The sequence below is a fragment of the Gadus morhua genome, chromosome 18 (genome assembly GCF_902167405.1).
Source record: "Gadus morhua chromosome 18, gadMor3.0, whole genome shotgun sequence".
Taxonomy (NCBI): Eukaryota; Metazoa; Chordata; class Actinopteri; order Gadiformes; family Gadidae; genus Gadus; species Gadus morhua.
Window position 1 is genome coordinate 20705550 of NC_044065.1, and position 19479 is coordinate 20725028.

The 19479-nt window shown below is 49.2% G+C and overlaps 1 protein-coding gene across 1 annotated transcript in view; it reads right to left on the minus strand.

Moving 5' to 3' along the window:
• Positions 1–18338, minus strand: part of ift140 (intraflagellar transport 140 homolog (Chlamydomonas)) — a 41884-nt gene extending 23546 nt beyond the window's left edge. The window contains exons 1-18 of the mRNA XM_030340345.1: positions 18206–18338; positions 17401–17559; positions 16749–16970; positions 15929–16050; positions 15450–15595; positions 14876–15051; positions 12869–12960; positions 11975–12081; positions 11404–11546; positions 11028–11231; positions 10602–10674; positions 10105–10196; positions 9557–9684; positions 8241–8358; positions 7720–7835; positions 6049–6184; positions 5823–5954; positions 3818–4029 (exon numbers count right to left, since the gene is read on the minus strand). Coding sequence (XP_030196205.1) covers positions 3818–4029; positions 5823–5954; positions 6049–6184; positions 7720–7835; positions 8241–8358; positions 9557–9684; positions 10105–10196; positions 10602–10674; positions 11028–11231; positions 11404–11546; positions 11975–12081; positions 12869–12960; positions 14876–15051; positions 15450–15595; positions 15929–16050; positions 16749–16970; positions 17401–17547 — 2366 coding nt within the window. The 5' untranslated portion in view covers positions 17548–17559; positions 18206–18338. The remainder of the gene's footprint in view (positions 1–3817; positions 4030–5822; positions 5955–6048; positions 6185–7719; positions 7836–8240; positions 8359–9556; positions 9685–10104; positions 10197–10601; positions 10675–11027; positions 11232–11403; positions 11547–11974; positions 12082–12868; positions 12961–14875; positions 15052–15449; positions 15596–15928; positions 16051–16748; positions 16971–17400; positions 17560–18205) is intronic.
• Positions 18339–19479: the final 1141 nt, after the last annotated feature.

Sequence of the window (19479 nt, forward strand, 5' to 3'; positions counted from 1 at the left end):
TTCCCAGCCTCACCGACTATCTGATGGTTTCTCAACACAAACTCTCTTAGAATTATCTGGTGGTTCCTCATATAAACACTCTAGAACCAACCGATGGTTCCTCATATAAACACTCTAGAACTATCTGGTGGTTCCTCATTTAAACACTCTAAAACTGTCTGGTGGTTCCTCATATAAACACACTCTAGAACTATCTGGTGGTTCCTCATATAAACAGACTCTAGAACTATCTGGTGGTTCCTCATATAAACACTCTAGAACTAACGGATGGTTCCTCATATAAACACTCTAGAACTATCTGGTGGTTCCTCATACAAAGACTCTAGAACTATCTTGTGGTTCCTCATATAAACTCACTCTAGAACTATCTGGTGGTTCCTTACTACACACACTCTAGAACTGTCTGTTGGTTCCTCGGTACACACATCCTGGAAGTATCTGGTGGTTCCTCAGTACACACACTCTAGAACAGGGGTCTCAAACTCAACTTACCTGGGGGCCGCTGTAGGTAGAGTCCAGACTCTACCTCAGGTCAGGCTGGGCCACAAAATGTATTCCACAAAAAAAAGTAGCACAACTGACTCAATCTAAGTTAATGATCGGGCTATAATTAGATCACTTTCATAGTGGTTGTTGAAAACCGGGACATTTTAGCGTCCTTTGGCTTTTGTCAGGACTCAGGACACGCAACTCAAAATTGGGACTGTTCCGGCAATACCGGGACCTCGGGTCACCTACCCTATCGGGTCAACCTATAAATTTGCGTTTAACAACAACGCGCGGGTCGCACTAACACTAAACTTGATGTCAAGTAGGGGGCCACAAAATATCATCCTGCGGGCCTCAATTGGCCTCCGGCCCGCGAGTTTGAGACCCCTGCTCTAGAAGTATCTGGTGGTTGCTCAGTACACACACTCTAGAAGTATCTGGTGGTTGCTCAGTACACACACTCTTGGAGGGATGGTGGATTGACGGTAAGCCTAGTCAAGGCCACCATGAATGAGAGGAAGTAGCCCAGTGCTGGTGACAGCAGAAATAACATTCCTCTGGATGTGACGTGAGATTGCCTCTCAGGCACGGCTTGTGGAGTACGCGTACCCGTGTGTGTGTGTGTGTGTGTCCATGGGTACCATAGTGTGTGTTTGCAGACTCCTGGGCTATGAACTGTACATACAGGTGTTTTACCATAGTGGCTGTACAGGGTCTCTCTCTCTCTCTCTCTCTCTCTCTCTCTCTCTCTCTCTCTCTCTCTCTCTCTCTCTCTCTCTCTCTCTCTCTCTCTCTCTCTCTCTCTCTCTCTCTCTCTCTCTCTCTCTCTCTCTCTCTCTCTCTCTCTCTCTCTCTCTCTCTCTCTCTCTGCTATAAATATCATACATTAAAGTCAAAAATAACATCGTCATGAATAGACACTTGCCATAATAAACAAGTTGTCTGAATCTGAATTAGATCCTGTGATATAATTAAAACACATCTACATATTGCATGGGTTTCTGGTGTCTTTATGGCCAGGAAAGACAAAGAGGAAGGTGTGTTGAAAAGGAGAGGGAAAGGCCATAGCCCAGGACCTGCACAGGGAGTGTCTCTAGCCGGTTAGCACGCTAGCGGTCTGGACCTCCCCTCCTACTACCATGAGTCTCCACATGAGACCTCTATGGGAGGGCGGGAGTTATTCTCACGCCCCGCATGGCCTGTCCCCAGCACCGATACGTGAGAGACCTGGGCAGTTCAAAGAGCGTTGCCGTGGAGACGGGTCCCAGAAGATACAGGACCAGCGGCCTGACACAACACAGGAAGTGCATCATCTCATAGCCGGGAAAGGGCACAATACCCATCCCTTAAAAAAAAAAAAAAAAGGATGTTTCTGGAATATAAATAGCATTGAATGAGGAACTTGCTAAAGCTGTCATCACGTCGGCTGAAATCGCCGTCCGGAGTACATTCTCCTCCACAGTGTACTCTGTATAGGTATTTGCGTAGTACTAGTACGTGCCAGGGGGGATACTGCAGTGGGATGGAGAGGGTGCCCTGTATCACGTATTCTTCTAGAGATCATATCGCATGATTGTTCAAATGAGTCTCATACATAAACTCAAGCAGACCCAGGAACACACACACACACACACACACACACACACACACACACACACACACACACACACACACACACACACACACACACACACACACACACACACACACACACACACACACACACACACACACACACAGTCCTACAGGAAGGGAACAAGCACATCCTTTCTGTGACCCATTTGCTGTGAACAGGAAGGAATGGGCATGTTAGACACACACACACACACAGACACACACACACACACACACACACACACACACACACACACACACACACACACACACACACACACACACACACACACACACACAAAGCCCAGCAGGCCATGGTAAACAACAGCAGAAACAGTACCAGACCTTCTAATAGACCAGTGATGGCATGCAGAAGGGGTATGACCCCAAGGGTGGAGGTCAGGGCTTGATCAGTTCCTGTCCCTCCGCGTCTCTCACTGTGGAGGCCATGAGAGACACAGGGCATGCTGAACTCTGGGGTACAACCTGTTTGTGTGGTTGCGCGCGTGCATGTGTGCGTGTGTGTTGTGGCAACCCGGCCCGGGCCAATTAAGGAGATGCAGAGCACCTGAGGCACAGGTGGGGAAGCAGGGCTTCGATAGCCTGCTTCTCCACTCATTCGGGTCTCTCCCAGCCATGGGGCTCCTGTACGGAGAGACCGGTCCTCGTGGGTGACGGGATGCCACCCACGGGGGACAGGACCGTCGATTATTTTTCGTTGTTGCATTGTTTTCCGTATAAGACTTTGTTTAATTTAGTTTTAATTTAGGTTGGTTTTTTGCCAGCTATGATGTGTCCTGTTTGGGAGGAGGTGGTTCGCTCACCGTGCCGGGTTGCCACAGTGTGTGTACGTGTGCGTGTGCGTGTGTTGCCTCAGGGGGGCAGCATGCTGGAGTCAAGGTTGCGGTAACAATACACTCCCCTGGTCTTTCCTGAGGCTTTGAAGTTAATAGCAATCATTGCCGCTTAACAGCAGGGTGGGGTGGGGGCGGGACAGGGGTGGGGAGAGGGTCAGAGTGTAGGGGGGGTGATGGATGGGGTGGGGAGGGGGTCAGAGTGTAGGGGGGGATGGATACTGGATGGGGTGGGGAGGGGGTCAGAGTGTAGGGGGGGATGGATACTGGATGGGGTGGGGAGGGGGTCAGAGTGTAGGGGGGGGGGTGGATACTGGATGGGGGGGTAGCGGGTCAGAGTGGGTCTGGGTCTACGGGGGGGGGGGGGGGGGGGGGGGTAGCGGGTCAGAGTGGTCTGGGTCTGGGTTTGGGCATCCATCCTTATTGTATAACATAACGGTGTGTGGCGCGTTACATAATATACAACATCGCTCATTGTAAAGCTCACACCGACGACGGTACTCAAGAAGCATCACAAAGTTGTCCTTGGGTCTTAACCATGGGGACGACATGCCACCCCCTACCTCCTAGTCCTCTCAGCCTAAAACACTTTTTGTTGAGTCTAAGGCCCAATCCCATTTCTACCCCTTACCCCTTACCCTTACCCCTCCCCCTTGTTTTGAAGGGGTAAGGGGAAGGCGTAAGGGGTAGAAATGGGATTGGGCCTAAGGCCCAATCCCATTTCTACCCCTTACCCCTTCTCCTTACCCCTTCAAAACAAGGGGGAGGGTTAAGGTGAAGGGGTAAGGGATTGGGATTGGGCCTAATACTGCTGGGATTGAGGTACTGTTCTACCTACTGATCCTCTGAGGGGCTCTCACCTCTTGATGAGCTTGATGGACCTGAAGGCCCCGTCCATGTTGCCCACCGTCAGGTAGAAGCTGAAGTTGAGCATGGCGTCTCGCGTGCTCTTCTCACAGCCCTCCAGGCCCACAAAGTCCCTCATGGGCCGTCTGGACACCATGTGGGGGGGCCGGCCGGCCGTGGTGGGGGGGGCCATTTCCTCCCCCGCACCCTGGCCGCTCTCTCCAGGCTGGGGGGGGGGACCGTGTGGTTACTACCGATCATCTAACACACAATAGGATTGTTCTGTACTGAACATCATGTCTTCATTAGGAGACATGATGTTACTCAGTAACATCGGTTACTCAGTGGATTCTGGTGCACGTCATTAAGGAGTAGGTATGGGCTAGGGGCACGTTTCTCACGGGCATCAGGATGCCTACAGGATAGGATGTGGACCTCGGGAATTCTTCCAAGTAGAAAGGAATTATGAGCGGTCCTGGAATAAGCTGGTGATGCATTGGGCCTCTGTCTCTTTCATCGATAGGTTGGAAAGTCATCCAGTAAACAGCCCCTTAAGTGAACATTAAAAAGGCCTGCGTCATGACATGCCATTATTAAACATCCCCCGCATTAGTGACATCACTAGTACGGACTAAGGGGGCGTCCCCCCAGATGGCCGTCGTTGACGCAGGAAGATGAAGACGCTGTTCCCTCAGAGCTGGGCGCCATCAGGGAGAGGACCCAGGGCTTCCTGAGGAGCCCTGGAGCCTCTTCCTGGACCAGCGGAGGGAGCCACGGTTGGTGGACAGGATGCAGGCCGGGGGACAGGGCGGACCAGCCTAGATGTTGGCAGCTCAGTGAACATGTGATGTCCATAGTGGAAGGTACTAATCCACATGGAGCCTGGCGGCAAGATGGGGACGGTTGAAGCACAGGACAGGTCTACCACATCACCAGGTTCAGGAGGGGGGCCGCACGAGACACAGGGGACCACTGAACCACACTGAGGGGGGGACGGAACTCAACATCCACAGGAACTTACTTCTGGCAGATAGACACCACCCCTCCAAAACAACAGCTGGGTGTGTTGTGTGTTGACAGAAAGAACATGTTCACACGCCCGCCCACACACACACACACACACACACACACACGCATTCATAGAGATCGCAGCAGTAATCATTACTCACTGAAATATGAATTGCCGGCACTTATGAAGTTTGTTCCTAGCTTGCCACACAAAGCAAAACAGTAAAACAGCTTGCATCGGGTCCCATCTCAGTGAGGGCAGTGAAGTGCCATGCTCAAACCCAGAGGATCTCAAATGCTCCTACCCTAACCAGCATAGTCCCAGTAGTACAGACCAGCCTACCCAGAGTGCATTGCGGCACTCCCTTGCGTGGGAAACAGGACATTTAAAATGACATTTACTTGGAATCGTTTAGCAGACACTTTAGTACAGCTTTGCAGCGCTACATGGTGTGAGGTAGCCAGCCCCACGACTATCTGCCTACCACTGTTGGTTTCTCTGGGGGTCAGGCCCGGGGACATGTGGGTGCTGGTAGAGATGTTGGAGGGTCAGTAGGGAGGGCTCGTCCATCTGGCCTATGTTTTATCCCCCAGAGCCCCAGGGGGGAAGAACGGCCGCTCATTGCAGGAATAGGCGTTCTGCCAAATCCTCAACCTGCCTCCTAATCCAACATGAGCCCTTAATCAGCCCTGCTCTTTTCCTTCCTGACCTCTCCCCTGTGGCAGCCAGTGTGTGGCGCGCCTCCGGGCGCATACGGGCTGCCATGCAGCACCCAAGTGGGAGCCCCACACTGGTAGTGGATGATGTGTGATGTGACCACACACATACACACACACACACAGTCAGTATGTAAAGCACTTTGACTGCTTTGAAAAGCGCTTTATAACCGCAGTTAATTATTACTAGTAGTCAGGATCCACGAGGCACGTAAAAAGTAAAACAGATGCTAGGCAGGGGAGTGGGCCGCTGGATTCTGTGGTGGCGGGGCACAGAGGGCGCGGCTGGGCTACCTTGCGTGTGAAGAAGTAGTGGGGGACGTGGAGGGCCAGCAGACCCTGCAGGCCGGGGGGCTTGGGGAAGACGTCGTGAAGGAGGAGGCCGTGCTCCTGGGTGCAGAAGAAGGTGACCACGGAGACATCTGCCTGGGAGGAGAAGAAGAAGAAGAAGACAGTGGACGCCGGTTCGAGGTGATCCCACCGTGGTGTTGACGCAGAAGACCAGCGCGGGGTGGGGTACCATGTCCGGCTGAGATGAGGTGGCAGGCTCCGCCCCGACGGGCACCGTCTCGCAGACCAGCAGCCGCGCCTCGCTCTCGTCCCAGAAGTGGGACACGGGACAGCGGGCGCTCAGCTCTGGGAGCTGAGGCTGCTGCCTGGAACACAACACACACACACACACACACACACACTCTTTTAGGAAATGCTGCCATTTAATACATTTGTGTTAGAAGGAAAATGTGCCTCCCTTAAAAGGTTACTGAAGAAGAAATATTCAGACTCAATAGTAGGGGTGGGAATCTCTTGGCACCTCACGATTCGATTCTGATTATGAGGTCAACGATTCGATTCTGAAGCGATTATCGATGCAACAATTTTTTTTATGTACATTTCCATGCGTGATTTTCAAAAAATATATATACATCTGGGTTTGCTACTCAGAGTTTGCTAATCACTTCCTACTTTTGTGATGATCATTAAAGACATCAACAGATGAATTAACTTAACTAACTATTTTCTTTCTAATCTTTCTTTTCCATGTCATTAAAGGAAAAGCTGCTCTTGAATTAGAAGGAGTTCTTGTGTCTGGCTGTGAGTTTGCGCGCATGCTATGTGTAGGCTGAATCGCAATCGTGTCAATACAAATCAGATTGGCCAATACACACTGAAGATAAATTCAATAATTTTAAAATTACCAAAAATATCCCTCTCTGGCGAACAGAATGTTGCAGCAGGCAAAAAAAAAAATATATATATTCTGATTACTAATTTATCTGCATCGAGACAGAATCGTCCTAGCGAGAATCGCGATGCATCGAAGAATTGATTATTTTTCCCACCCCTACTCAGTAGACACTGAGTTAAGGGGAGCTACGGTAGAGTTCCATGATTGACTGAGAAAATGAGCGCCTTGCATCATGCATTCAGTAAACCAAGCCAAGCATAAACTGTAAAACTGAGACCAGGTGAATCCACAGCATCTATAGACTCAATACAAGTGCCAAGTAAAGGTTGGTATCTGAAACATTGACAAAGTTATGCCCAGGATTTATATCAATCAACTCCAAACTTTGAACGTAAGAAATGTGATTTTTTTTTTAAATACATACAAGATCTACCAACACTAAAAAGAACCAAAGGCAGCAGATATAGCTCGGCCCATATCTATGGTGGAAATTGAGGCTGCATTGAAGTTAACAGACAAGGCAAATCACGAGGCCTAGGTGTGAAGTGTTACAAAAGAGTTTTGGGGACTACTGGGACCAGTGATATATTGTAAATGTTGTCTGCTTTTTTTTTTCTTTTTTTTTTTTGTAAATCTATGGATACTGTGTGTTGATCAATTGAACCCAGCCCTAATAAATACAAGACAAACCAACGCTGCAAAGTGAGTCTGTTGCGAGATGCGAATCGCATGCATGTGCAAATACGGGTGCATATGTGTGGGTTAGGAATGAATTGCTTTTCCCAATCACAGAAACGGCCTTTGGTATTATTTAGAAGTATGGTACATTCAAAATAATATCTCAAGCCCTGGATCTATCTATCTATATATGGATCAGTGACATCAGTGATAGGTTAGGGATATTCCCTAATCAAACAATATAATTGGTTCCCTCTACACAAGTCAGGTAGGGAATCAAACCCCTCACTATTGTGAGGGGTTGTGAGAACCTTGCTCAAAGGTTACCGTTCAATGTCCTGGGATAGGCTGCTTAGGGGGCGTCCCATGAAGAAGTCAAAGTGCAGCATCGTGTCCATCTCCACGTCGTATACATACACCTTACGGTCCGGACGCCCGTTCACCTACACAGGAACCTCTGTTACAACACCTGCATTTCACCACGGCTAGTAGACCAACTGCACTAGGTACATCACATCACCTGCACTGGTACAACACCGCACTGCATTACACCACGGCTAGTACACCACCCTGATTATGTCTAGTACACCACCCTGATCATGTCTATTACACCACCCTGATCATGTCTAGTACACCACCCTGATCATGTCTAGTACACCACCCTGATCATGTCTTACACCACCCCGATCATGTCTATTACACCTGATCATGTCTATTACACGACCCCGATCATGTCCATTACACCACCCTGATCATGTCTATTACACCACCCTGATCATGTCTATTACACCACCCTGATCATGTCTATTACACCACCTGTTGGTTCCATCACCTTTACTGTTCCATACCTGAGTGACGAGGAGGCTGACTTGGCTGCCGCTGGCGTTGCATTTGACCGAGTGCAGAGCTCCCAGGTTGGGGATGAGCTCCGTCAGGTTCTTGGCGTTGCAGTGGGCTTTGGCTTCTCTGAAGACAAACACACATTTTAACTCCTCATTTAGGTGCACAATTAAAACAAATAAAAGGGTAGCCATTTCAGGAAGGTACTTTGATCTTTATTCTTCACATTAAAGATCCCATGGCATGCTACTTTATGGATGCTTTAACATATATATCAGTGGGCCCCTAACACAGCATTTGAAGACGTTCCCGAAATTCATCATCCGTGGTGCAAAATTACAGCCACTACGAGCCAGTTGCACATTGAGCTTTCCCCAAACGCGCCGTTTCGGTGTCTGTAGCTTTAATGCAAATGAGGAGGAGAGAGGCGGGTCAAGGAGGAGGGTGGGGGTTTGGCCCTGAGCAGCTTGCGGCCACGGTACCATGCACTCTGTTTACAGTTGATGTATCGCATTGGCGAGGCGAGGCTGCCGAGGCAGTGGTGCCTCGGCAGCGGGCAGCGGGGCTCCGGCAGGGGACGATCGCAGTCAATCCCGTTCTCCTCCATGTCGCTGTTCATGTAGCCTACTTCAGGGAGTCAAAGCCAAAGTTCCTTTCCCCCCCAATTCCTTCTCAACCATGGCTGAGATAAACCACACTACGAGTCTCAAGTCTCGTTGTGGAAATATCAGACGTCAGAGAACCTGACGTGTTATGCGCCATATTACCAACAGCAGAACGGTTATCAAAATAACAAAGAAGTGTACCACACTTGCATTACTGTGTGTGTACATATGCCGCTCGCACGGTCGTAGCTCATTGGGCAAAGCAGGGCAAGGGAAGGTAGCATGTATGACGACATACAGGGAAAATGTCCTAAACAGCGCGTCTGAGCTTAGTTTTCTCAATGGCAGAGCAGGACAGCTAGTGCTCGTTTTACACCTTTACAACGCCATTTCTAGCTACTGGGGTACCATAAGCAGGCTAGGGGAAATCATATTAATGTTAGAAAACCTAATAAAGTGAATTTGTCATGCCATGGGATCTTTAAACCAAGAGACTGGGAAGGCCCTTTCTCAATACTGTTTATCCATTAAGCAAGTCGTAATGAAGGAGCAGGGCGGGGTTAAGGCATCTTGCTCCAGAATGGCTACAGGTTACAATGCAGAAATTGGGGATCGAACTTGGAACCCTTAAGCTTGGAGTTGAACAGCCCTACCCATACTGTTTCACGCTATAATATTGTTTGAATGTCGAATGACATTAGAGGGGCCGAATCCCGTACCGTCTGGTCAGGTCGAAGACTTTGACGTGTGCGGTATCCGTGCCAACGGCCAGGTAGGTCTGGCACACACTGAGCAGTACAGGGTTCCCCTCGGCCTCCGAGAAGGCCAGCAGCTGCTTCACTGTGCCCTGCAGGACCGTCATAACCATAGGCTCACAAAGGTCCCCACAAACACCCACAGGTCCCAACAAACACCCACAGGTCCCCACAAACACCCACAGGTCCCCACAAACACCCACAGGTCCCCACAAACACCCACAGGTCCCCACAAACACCCACAGGTCCCAACAAACACTCACAGGTCCCAACAAACACCCACAGGTCCCCACAAACACCCACAGGTCCCCACAAACACCCACAGGTCCCAACAAACACCCACAGGTCCCAACAAACACCCACAGGCTAGAGTCCGAGAGAAACTGACTGCACACCCATCAGATGCGCATGTGAGATGCGCATGTGGAATGAGTGTGTGTGTGTGTGTGTGTGTGTGTGTGTGTGTGTGTGTGTGTGTGTGTGTGTGTGTGTGTGTGTGTGTGTCTACTGACCTGTGGTGTGCGGACCTGCACCCTGTTAGGCTCCACAGTGTAGATGTTGTCAGCCTGCACTGCTAAGACCTGAGAATCACACTGGAACCCACCTGGAGAGGAGAGGAGGGAGAAGAGAGGAAGGGAGAGGAGAGAGAAGAGAGGAAAGGGAGAGGAGAGGAAGCGAGACGAGACAAAAGGAGAGGAGACGACAGGAAAGGAGACGAGGGGAGAGGAGAAGAATGGAGGAAAGGAGACGAGACGAGATGACAGGAAAGGAGACGAGACGGGGGGAGAGGAAAGGAGAGGAGAGCAGAGAAAAGCATAAGAGAGGGGAGGAGACGAGATGAGATGAGAGAAAAAGAGAGACATGTCTATGCCGCAAGCTCATATGTCTGCATGGATTTATCCGCGATAAGCATTGATAACTTGTAGTATTTGTACTACTAATGTGTTTTATAAGTAGCAGTAGTGTGTTGTATTAATACATGATTAGTGAGGGTGGAATTTGTCCGTACCTGTACTACGTAGAGCACCGGCCGAGAGCTCGTAGACGATGACCTGCTTCCCACTCCACACGGTGACAGAGTTCTGTTGAAACACGGCTCATTCCTCAGGTCTATCTCCATGGTGACACACATAGAGCAGAGCCTCCCGACACGGAGCACTTGAACCCAATGTACATGAGCAGGTCCCAGGGCCAGAACCTTTTCTTTCTTTTCTGTTACCTTGATGTAACTGTCCATAAGTATGAACACATGCAATACCATGTGTGGACTCAAGGAACTACAGAGCATGTTCTAGTCCCAAGGCCGGGACCAGGGGACCTGTGTTCATTTAGAACCCTGTCTGGGATGAAACATGCATGGCGTGATGCAGCGAGGATGTGTGTATCCTACGCCTGTATGGCCGTGCGTCCGTGTGGCGGGTGTGTGAGCGGTTACCGCAGTGACGCAGACCCCCTTGATGTGTATGTGGGTGCGCAGGGCGAGCGGGGGCTCCTCGGCGGAGAGGCTGACGCTGAGCTGGGAGGGGGCGAGCTGCACCGCCGCCACCTGCTGGCTGAAGTGGGACAGCATCACGTGCTCCAGCAGGATGAGCACCGACGACACGCTGCCCACCGCCAGGAGGTTCAGGCCCGAGCCCCACTGGAGAGGGCAGAGGGCAGGGGTCAGGGGTCGGGGAGACAGACAGGCAGTCAGACAGACAGGTAGACCGACAGGTTGGCAGGTTGGGAGACAGGAAGGGAAGGAGTCAGGAACATGGAGAGACAGAGAGACGGACGGACCGACCGGCAGGCTGCAGGCAGGCAGACAGTACCTGGAGCTGGGTGACGTTGCCCTCCGTCTCCGTCGGGGTCTGGAGTTTCCAGGAGACCCTTGATTCAGTCCTGCTGTTGCTAGGCTGCAGCATCATCCTCCACATAGCAACCCTGCCCAGACTGGTCCCTGCTGCTAGCACCTCTACACACACACACACACACACACACACACACACACACACACACACACACACACACACACACACACACACACACACACACACACACACACACACACACACACACACACACACAATATATATATAACATGCATGCTCTGTGTGTGTATGTGCTGAAAACATGGGTCTCTGTGCTGTGTGTGTGTGTGTATGTGGGGGGGTTCAGTGTGTGTGTGTGTGTATATGTGGGTTGAGTGTGTGTGTGTTCAGTGTTGACTGTGTGTGTATGAGAGTGTGTTGAATGTGTGTGGGTTGAATGTGTGCGCGTGCCTGTGTCTTTGCGCGTGCCTGTGTCTTTGCGCGTGTGTTTGTCTCTGTGTGTGTGTGTGTGTGTGTGTGTGTGTGTGTGTGTGTGTGTGTGTGTGTGTGTGTGTGTGTGTGTCCGTTCTACCTTTAGCGCTGCAGTAGGAGACACAGTTGATGAGCTCCCCTCTCTGGAAGCCCAGAGCCTCGTCCAGAGAGAGGACGTAGTTGTCATCCCTCTCCAGATCCCACACCCTGCATCAACACAACACCGTCAGCCTTTCTCAGAGGACCGACGTGCTCCGGCAGGGCACAGAGCCTGGGCCGCATGTCAAACACTGTCCCCCCTAGTTCCCTGGTTCGTTTTACAGATATTCTACCTAAAAGACTCATGAGCAAGAGTGTGTACTGCTTTCAACAGTAGCTCGGGAGGTAGAGGGGGTTGACTGGTAACCAGAAGGTTGCTCGTTCGATCCCCTGCTCCTTCTAGCTCCTTCTAGCGTTGAGGTGTCCCTGAGCAAGACACCTCACCCTAACGGCTCCTGACAAGCTGGTTGGCCCTGTGTGGTTGACTCTGTCGTCAGTGTGGGAATTTGTTAATTAATGGTTGTAAGTCGCTTTGGATAAAAGCGGTAGCAAAACCCCTAAATGTAAATGCTTTCAGAAGGGGATTTAATATGTGTATTTATACAGTGGACAGTCCACACGGAGGAGCTGTGATCTGAACTGTGTTTAAGCTTGTCTCCCACCAGGAGGTTTACCAGGGCTGGCCAAGATCGTGTTTGCCGTTAGCCAATGACATGATTGATCCCCTTCTCATGCAGCTTGATTGGTCTAAACAAATGTGTGGAAGAAAGTGAAATTCCCCGTTAACACAGATTTGAGTTTTCTTTTGTTGTTTATGCAAAGTCTGATTTGTGAGAATATCATAGGAAAAACCAGTAGACGGAAATGAGTGAAAGCATATTGAACTGGGCCCATGTGTCCTCGGACATAAATCATTCTTCCTCAGTGCTCTGAGCCCATCTGTGTGTGTACCCACCTGATGACCTGTTCTCCGGTGGCGGTGAACAGCAGACCGCTCTCTGTCCAGACCACATCAGCCTTCCTCCCGCTCTGACCGCTGAGTTTCACCTGCACACACAGTACCTCTTCAGAATAACAGCGCACCAGTACAGCGCCCCTCTTCAGAATAACAGCGCATCACAGCAACTCTTAACAATATGAGTGTATCACAGCACAATTTCACAATGGGGCTTGTACATCGATGCTAAGTCACATCGCAATGACCGCATCCATTTTGGAAGCATGGGAACATTGGAATGTTAGATATTGTTGGGATAGAAATTATTATTTTGGATTATTATTTTTAAAAATGTCAATGCGCAATCGTAGATTGCACGTTGGTCTGTGGAAGCTGCTGTTATTTTCTTCAGCTCAAGAGGCGTGATCATCGGGCCTAGTTTAACTGACTCTGTACGCAATTGGCTGCTTGCCGCCGCTTCCCTGTCGTCATTGTGTTAAACCAGCCAATAGCGCGTCAGGGGAAGGGAGAAGCCAGCTTGGTGATTGGTTCCCGCAAAAACGTATGGGAAGCGGAAAGAAATGTATTGCTCTTCTCCAGACCCTTCTGCAGGGCGAATTCAAATCCTCGGCAGAAAGTGCGGCCTTTCAGTCTACCTTTTCACAACATTATCACAGCATGTCCTGTCCTCGTCTCTTCAAAATAACAGCGCATCACTATTCACATTCCCCACTTCAAAATAATAGCGAAACTTGTCCTCACAAAGCTGCCTCTCCCAGGAAAGCTACATTGTGAACTGTGAGATTTTGAGCTGGCTATCTTTATTCTGTATCTATCAGAGAAACTTTTTCAGAATAACACCATACGTCTGCTTTTGGCTGTAAAGTAAGAACTTTTACTAACATCATGTAGAGATGACGATTTTTGGCCTTAGAGTTATAACTTTAGAACAGGTAGAGATTAGGGGTGTAACGGTACACAAAAGTCACGGTTCGGTACGTAACTCAGTTTTGACGTAACAGTACGTTACAGGACGGTACGGTACATAGTTAAGGGGACATTTTTTAAAAACTGCTTGTTTGTCAACAACAGAATATGGCCGTAGATCAGCAGCAATGAAAACACCAATAAACTTGGTTATGTCATTTGCATTTCTGAATTCCCAGACAGGGGTGGTTAAAATAGTGTTGTGAGCTGGGTTTGCACTTGTTTTTTTTTCACAGCAACGGTGATAGTAACACCTGGATGGTGCCTTTTTAAATGCGTGTGCAATGTTAAAGTGCTGTATGTAGACATGGAGAGCCCTCTCCATAGCCGGAGAGCCTGTCGGAGACCCTCTCCGTAGCTTACGTGCGCATCCATGGACTTATTGGTCGACGCAACGGAGACGGCAAGGGCTGTGATTGGTCCTCTAACAAAATCATTTCCGGGATCACTTCTCCGGTTTGACTTTGCACCTTAATTACTTTGCACCTTAAGGACCAATAAAACACAAAATAAGTTTTGAAAAGCTATGGAAGTTTATTTACAACACTGCTTAGATGGTTTGTAGTCAACACATAAGATCGGGCGGCGAATTGCATTGCGTATCCGACATCCCGACGGAGAGCTGCTGAGGGGTCTCCGTAGTTACGGAGTCGGAGCAGTATTCTTTGGCTAAACGGTCCCGGGGGAACTTCAAGTTTTAAATTCCGCATTGCAAAACAAGCCTTTACATTCACCATATTAACGCTATGTACGCCACATTTACGCACCGCGGTCCACCTCTGTAACCACACCGAAGTGCCTGTACCGTGAAGGTTCGGTGCAAATACGTGTATCGTTACACCCCTAGTAGAGATGTCTGCTTTTGGCTGTAAGGTAAGAACTCCCTAGTTTGACTCCGAGCTGAAACGTTCGCAGGTTCAACAGCACGCTCACTTAAGAAGACGCCCCTCCCCTTCCTGTCTGCTCCTCCATGACCTGTATCTGGTCCCTTTGGATACCAGCATCTGCGACTCAATGAACCAGTCCTAGTGGTCTGACCTTCATGAGCTCCTGGGCGCCCCCCTCTGGCCCCAGGGTGTACTGCGACAGCGTGAGGCTCTCCGTGACCACGGCCAGCGCCTCTCTCTTCTCCAGGTAGAAGAGCTTCTGGACGGGGCTGTCCAACGCCAGCAGCCCCGCCGTCCTGCCGCGCTCATCCACACTGTGCACCTTGCCTACACACACACAGCACACAAACACACACTACCTTTAATGGGCTGCATAGTATGGTATAGTACACTGAAGTTTAGTTTGCCTTGTGCTGTGTGCATAGTGAAATGTTTTGTTGTATTGTGTGCTGGTTATGCATAGCGTGTGGTCGTGTTGGTGTCATGCTGCGTGTTGCATTGTGTGGTGTATGGTGGTGTCATGCTGTGTGTTGTATTGGGTGGTGCATGGTGGTGTCATGCTGTGTGTTGCATTGGGTGGTGCATGGTGGTGTCATGCTGTGTGTTGCATTGGGTGGTGTCTGATGGCGTCATGCTATGTGTTGTATTGAGTGGTGCATGGTGGTGTCACGCTGTGTGTTGTGTGTTGGGTCATAGTGGGTGGTGAATGGTGGTGCTAAGCCCACCGTCCACAGTGCTGACGTAGAACACCAGGCCCTCCTGCAGGCTGCTCTTTGGGCCCCTCCCCTCCTTCCCCTCCCTCCCCCAGGTGAACTGGTCCAGCGCTCTCTCATCTCCACCGACCGCTGCTCTGGCCAGCACCGCCATGTCCCTGGAACCACACACACACACACACACACCTCAATGTACACTCTACCTCAACACACACACACACCTCAATGTACACTCTACCTCAACACACACCTCAATGTACACTCTACCTCAACACACACACACACCTCAATGTACACTCTACCTCAACACACACACACACCTCAATGTACACTCTACCTCAACACACACCTCAATGTACTCTCTACATCACTACACACAAACCTCAATATACACACTACCTCAACACTATCTAGGGCATGCGTTCGTGCATGTGTGCGTGCGTGTGTGTGTGTGTGTGTGTGCTGCGCGTGCGTGGGCATGTTGTACATACTCTGCGGGGGGCGTGGCTCTGAAGATACAGCAGCTCAGAGCTTTGCCGTAGTCGCGCTTCACCAGGGGGGTTCCCTGTACTCGTCCTCTGGCGTCCAGCTTCCACACTGCCAACACGCCCATCTAAACACACCACATTACACTGGTTAAACAGGAGCTACAGTCCAGCTTCGGGACAGGAACGAAACAAGAGCTTAAAACACTGGGACATCTCCCTTGGAGGGAATTCTTCTTCCATGTTGTGACGCTTTCCGTTATCACATTTTTGGTAGAACTAGGTATTGGGGCAGCAATATAGGAAGGAATGGGTTTTTTTCATTGAGGATGTAGTGGTCGTCTTACTGGTGGACTTAAGCGGAGTGATTAGCGTCCAGTGAGTGTTCAAGCACCTGAGCTGGTGAACGCTAGCATAACAATCAATGGAATGTGCTTCTAGTGAGTGGTGAAGGCTAGCAAAACAATCAATGGAAGGTGCTTATAGTGAGTGGTGAACGCTAGCATCACAATCAATGGAATGTGCTTCTAGTGAGTGGTGAACGCTAGTTTCACAATCAATGGAATATGCTTTTAGTGAGTGGTGAACGCTAGCATCACAATCAATGGAAGGTTCTTCTAGTTTGAACTTTTAGTTTATTTTGCTAAGTGTTTGTAGACAGAGCCATCGAACGAGACGTGCCCGGTGTCCCCAGATCTCGAAGCGAGCGCAAGCGTCAACCCACCATTTTCCCTCATAAATGACATCGTTCTTTGTCCATTTCTTGCTTCCCATCTCAGAAAAAGGTTCTGTGCTGACCGTGTGTGGGCTCCACGGTGGCTCTCACCTGGTCCCCGGTGACGAGGCGGCTCCCGGAGCAGCTCCACTCCAGCAGGGTGATGGGGGCGGCGTGCGTGGGGGGCAGGGGGTTCTGCTCCCCAGAGGGGTGCGAGAGGAGCAGGACCTCGCCGCTCTCCCAGCCCAGCACCAGCAGCGGCTTCATGGGGTGCCAGCGCAGCACCGTGGCCTGGTCTGGACGCTCCAGGTGGCAGCTCTCCACAAACTCCCCCTGCAGAACAACCACCGGTCAACTTCCTAGATATGCATATACAACCTACACAGGTACTGACAACATACCGGGTACGAATGTATGTGTTCAGCTAGTATAGAGAGAGACACTTTCAATAAGTGTATTTTACTTGTTTTGGATTATTTTTTGTTAGCACCTTTGTTAGCACCTGTGGGGGCCAGTGAATATTCAAAATACTTGCCACTATACATTCCAACCAACTACCAAGCATTTGAGGTGACCATTACAAAAACTACTGGAGTAAGTTACACATCCTCAAAGTCTGTAACACCCTGTAGTAGAATGTTACACATTATCTGAGTATGTTACACATAATCAGAGTATATTATACATCATCCCAGTATGTTACAAATTATTGACACAAATGGCGGCAGTATGTTACACAGGTCCTCTCTGACTGCTCGTTCACCTGCTGCAGGAACAGGTCCACGTTGCCTCCGGACGTTGAGCTGCTGGAGGCAACGGCCAGGATGGGGTGCCTGGGGTGCCATGCCAACTGGGAGGGAACCCCGCTGCTGGGAGGGGCTTCGATGCGGTGGTCGAAGTACACCGCCATGGGTGGGCCACTCTGCAAAACGGAGCAGTGTTTAACCTCACCTCAATCTAGCGGTTGGTAAGACTGCAAAAAAGTTAGTACTACACTATAACTAGCAGCTGGTTCCCTCCCATTATATAATTCCATTAGTATTAGTATTATATACTACTTTCTAGTAGTATATAGTGCTAAATAGTATACAGTACTAACGTTAAGTCACCGTAACATTCGAACTGTATTCGGTTAAAGTCATCCCAGCACACACATACACATTGGCACACCTTTGAAGCTCATGAATGGAATGAATTCTAATCGTCTAACTGAAACAATCCTTACACATCACCTTATGAAGATGAGGTACAGAGTTAAATTACATGAAGGATTATTCTTTAACTAGCAGACACACAAGTTAGCATTCACGGTATGCACTGTTTGAATAGGTTTCGCGTTTTAAAAGATACAATGCAAGATACACTGTGGCTCAACCTCTCACGTGTGTCTCGAGTATACACATACATAATAACAAGTTATGTTATGTTAACGTGACACTAATCCACTGATGTGGTTAGCATGACAGCTAGCTAAGGTTAGCATCCGAGGCTAACCCTTATTGGAGTGCACATAATAATTATAATAACATAAACCACTTCATACAACAGGGAGATCATCACACTGCTACCTGCGGACAGTCCTCGCCTTTCTGTCGAGGTCAGATAGCTTTAATCCACTAAAACCCGGAGCAAGGCATCACTTTATGATGGGTGTTTAGCACCGTAGGTGCGCGAAGAAGCGTCGCTCTGCTGTTGCCCTGACAACTACTTCTGACGCTGCAAGGGGCGGGCTTGGTCTTCCGTTACCCTGACAACCAATTCTGACGCTGAAGGGGCGGGGCTACAGTCATTAATAAAAGTCTGATCATTTATCCACTTATCAGAATCAGAGTAACTTTTATTAAACCTTAAGTACACAAGAGTAAAATTCTTAGGCTTGGTTCCTCAACACTCACATAGCGGTAACAATACAAGATAAAGTAAATAAAGACATAAAAATAAAAATAGGAAAAATAATTACCAGCATCATTAGAATAATAAATAATAACGAAAACAAATAAATTGAGTAATATAAGTAGAGAAACAGTGTAATTGTTAATGTTGACACGTGTGTGATGAAAGAATGAACTAGGTGGAACTTTGATATGAACTCAAGACACTGGGTTACCTTGCCGTTTAAACTATACTCAGGCACACTCATCCGTCTTTGGTTCTCTCCATGGACCGATCAACAGGTGGAGAGCACAGACCATCAGCAGTTTAATCAGCCTTACCATAACCATTACCGCCAATGGATCAGAACAACAAGCCTATCTACTGAAGAGGATTAGGGTCAAATGTGAGTTTAAATACTGAGATTACGATTTCTGAATTAAAAAACCTGAATTCTGGCTTTGAACTCAGAACTCAAAAATGTATCACATTTGGCCCTAATCCTTCTCCTTACATATGCTAAGTGTTAATGCTGGATAGTTTTTTGTTGGACTGTACTTCTTGTGTCTGGGTGAGTGCTGCCCAGGACATCCTTCATAAACACGATGCAGTGCAGGGAGGGAGATGTTTCTTCACAGGAAGTGGTCAAAGAGGACATCCTTTGCTCTAGCACAATAAGAGTATCCTGTGATTCAGTCTTAATAATTTCAGCCCGAACAAGAGGTGGTCCTCTTAGGATGCAAGGGTTTGTGTTATCCGACGCTTAACCCAAGGCAGGGTCTTTTCTCGTGTGTTCGGCGGTCGAGCAATCGTACATTCTTGAGAGTGCCTTTTCTATGGCAATTTGGTCATGACAGAATAATCTTATAGCCATAGAGTCAGGGAGGGTCACAACATACAACTCACTGTCATGGCAACCGCACGCTGGCACGACAACCGCCCGTGGGCACGGAAGCAACACACATCCACC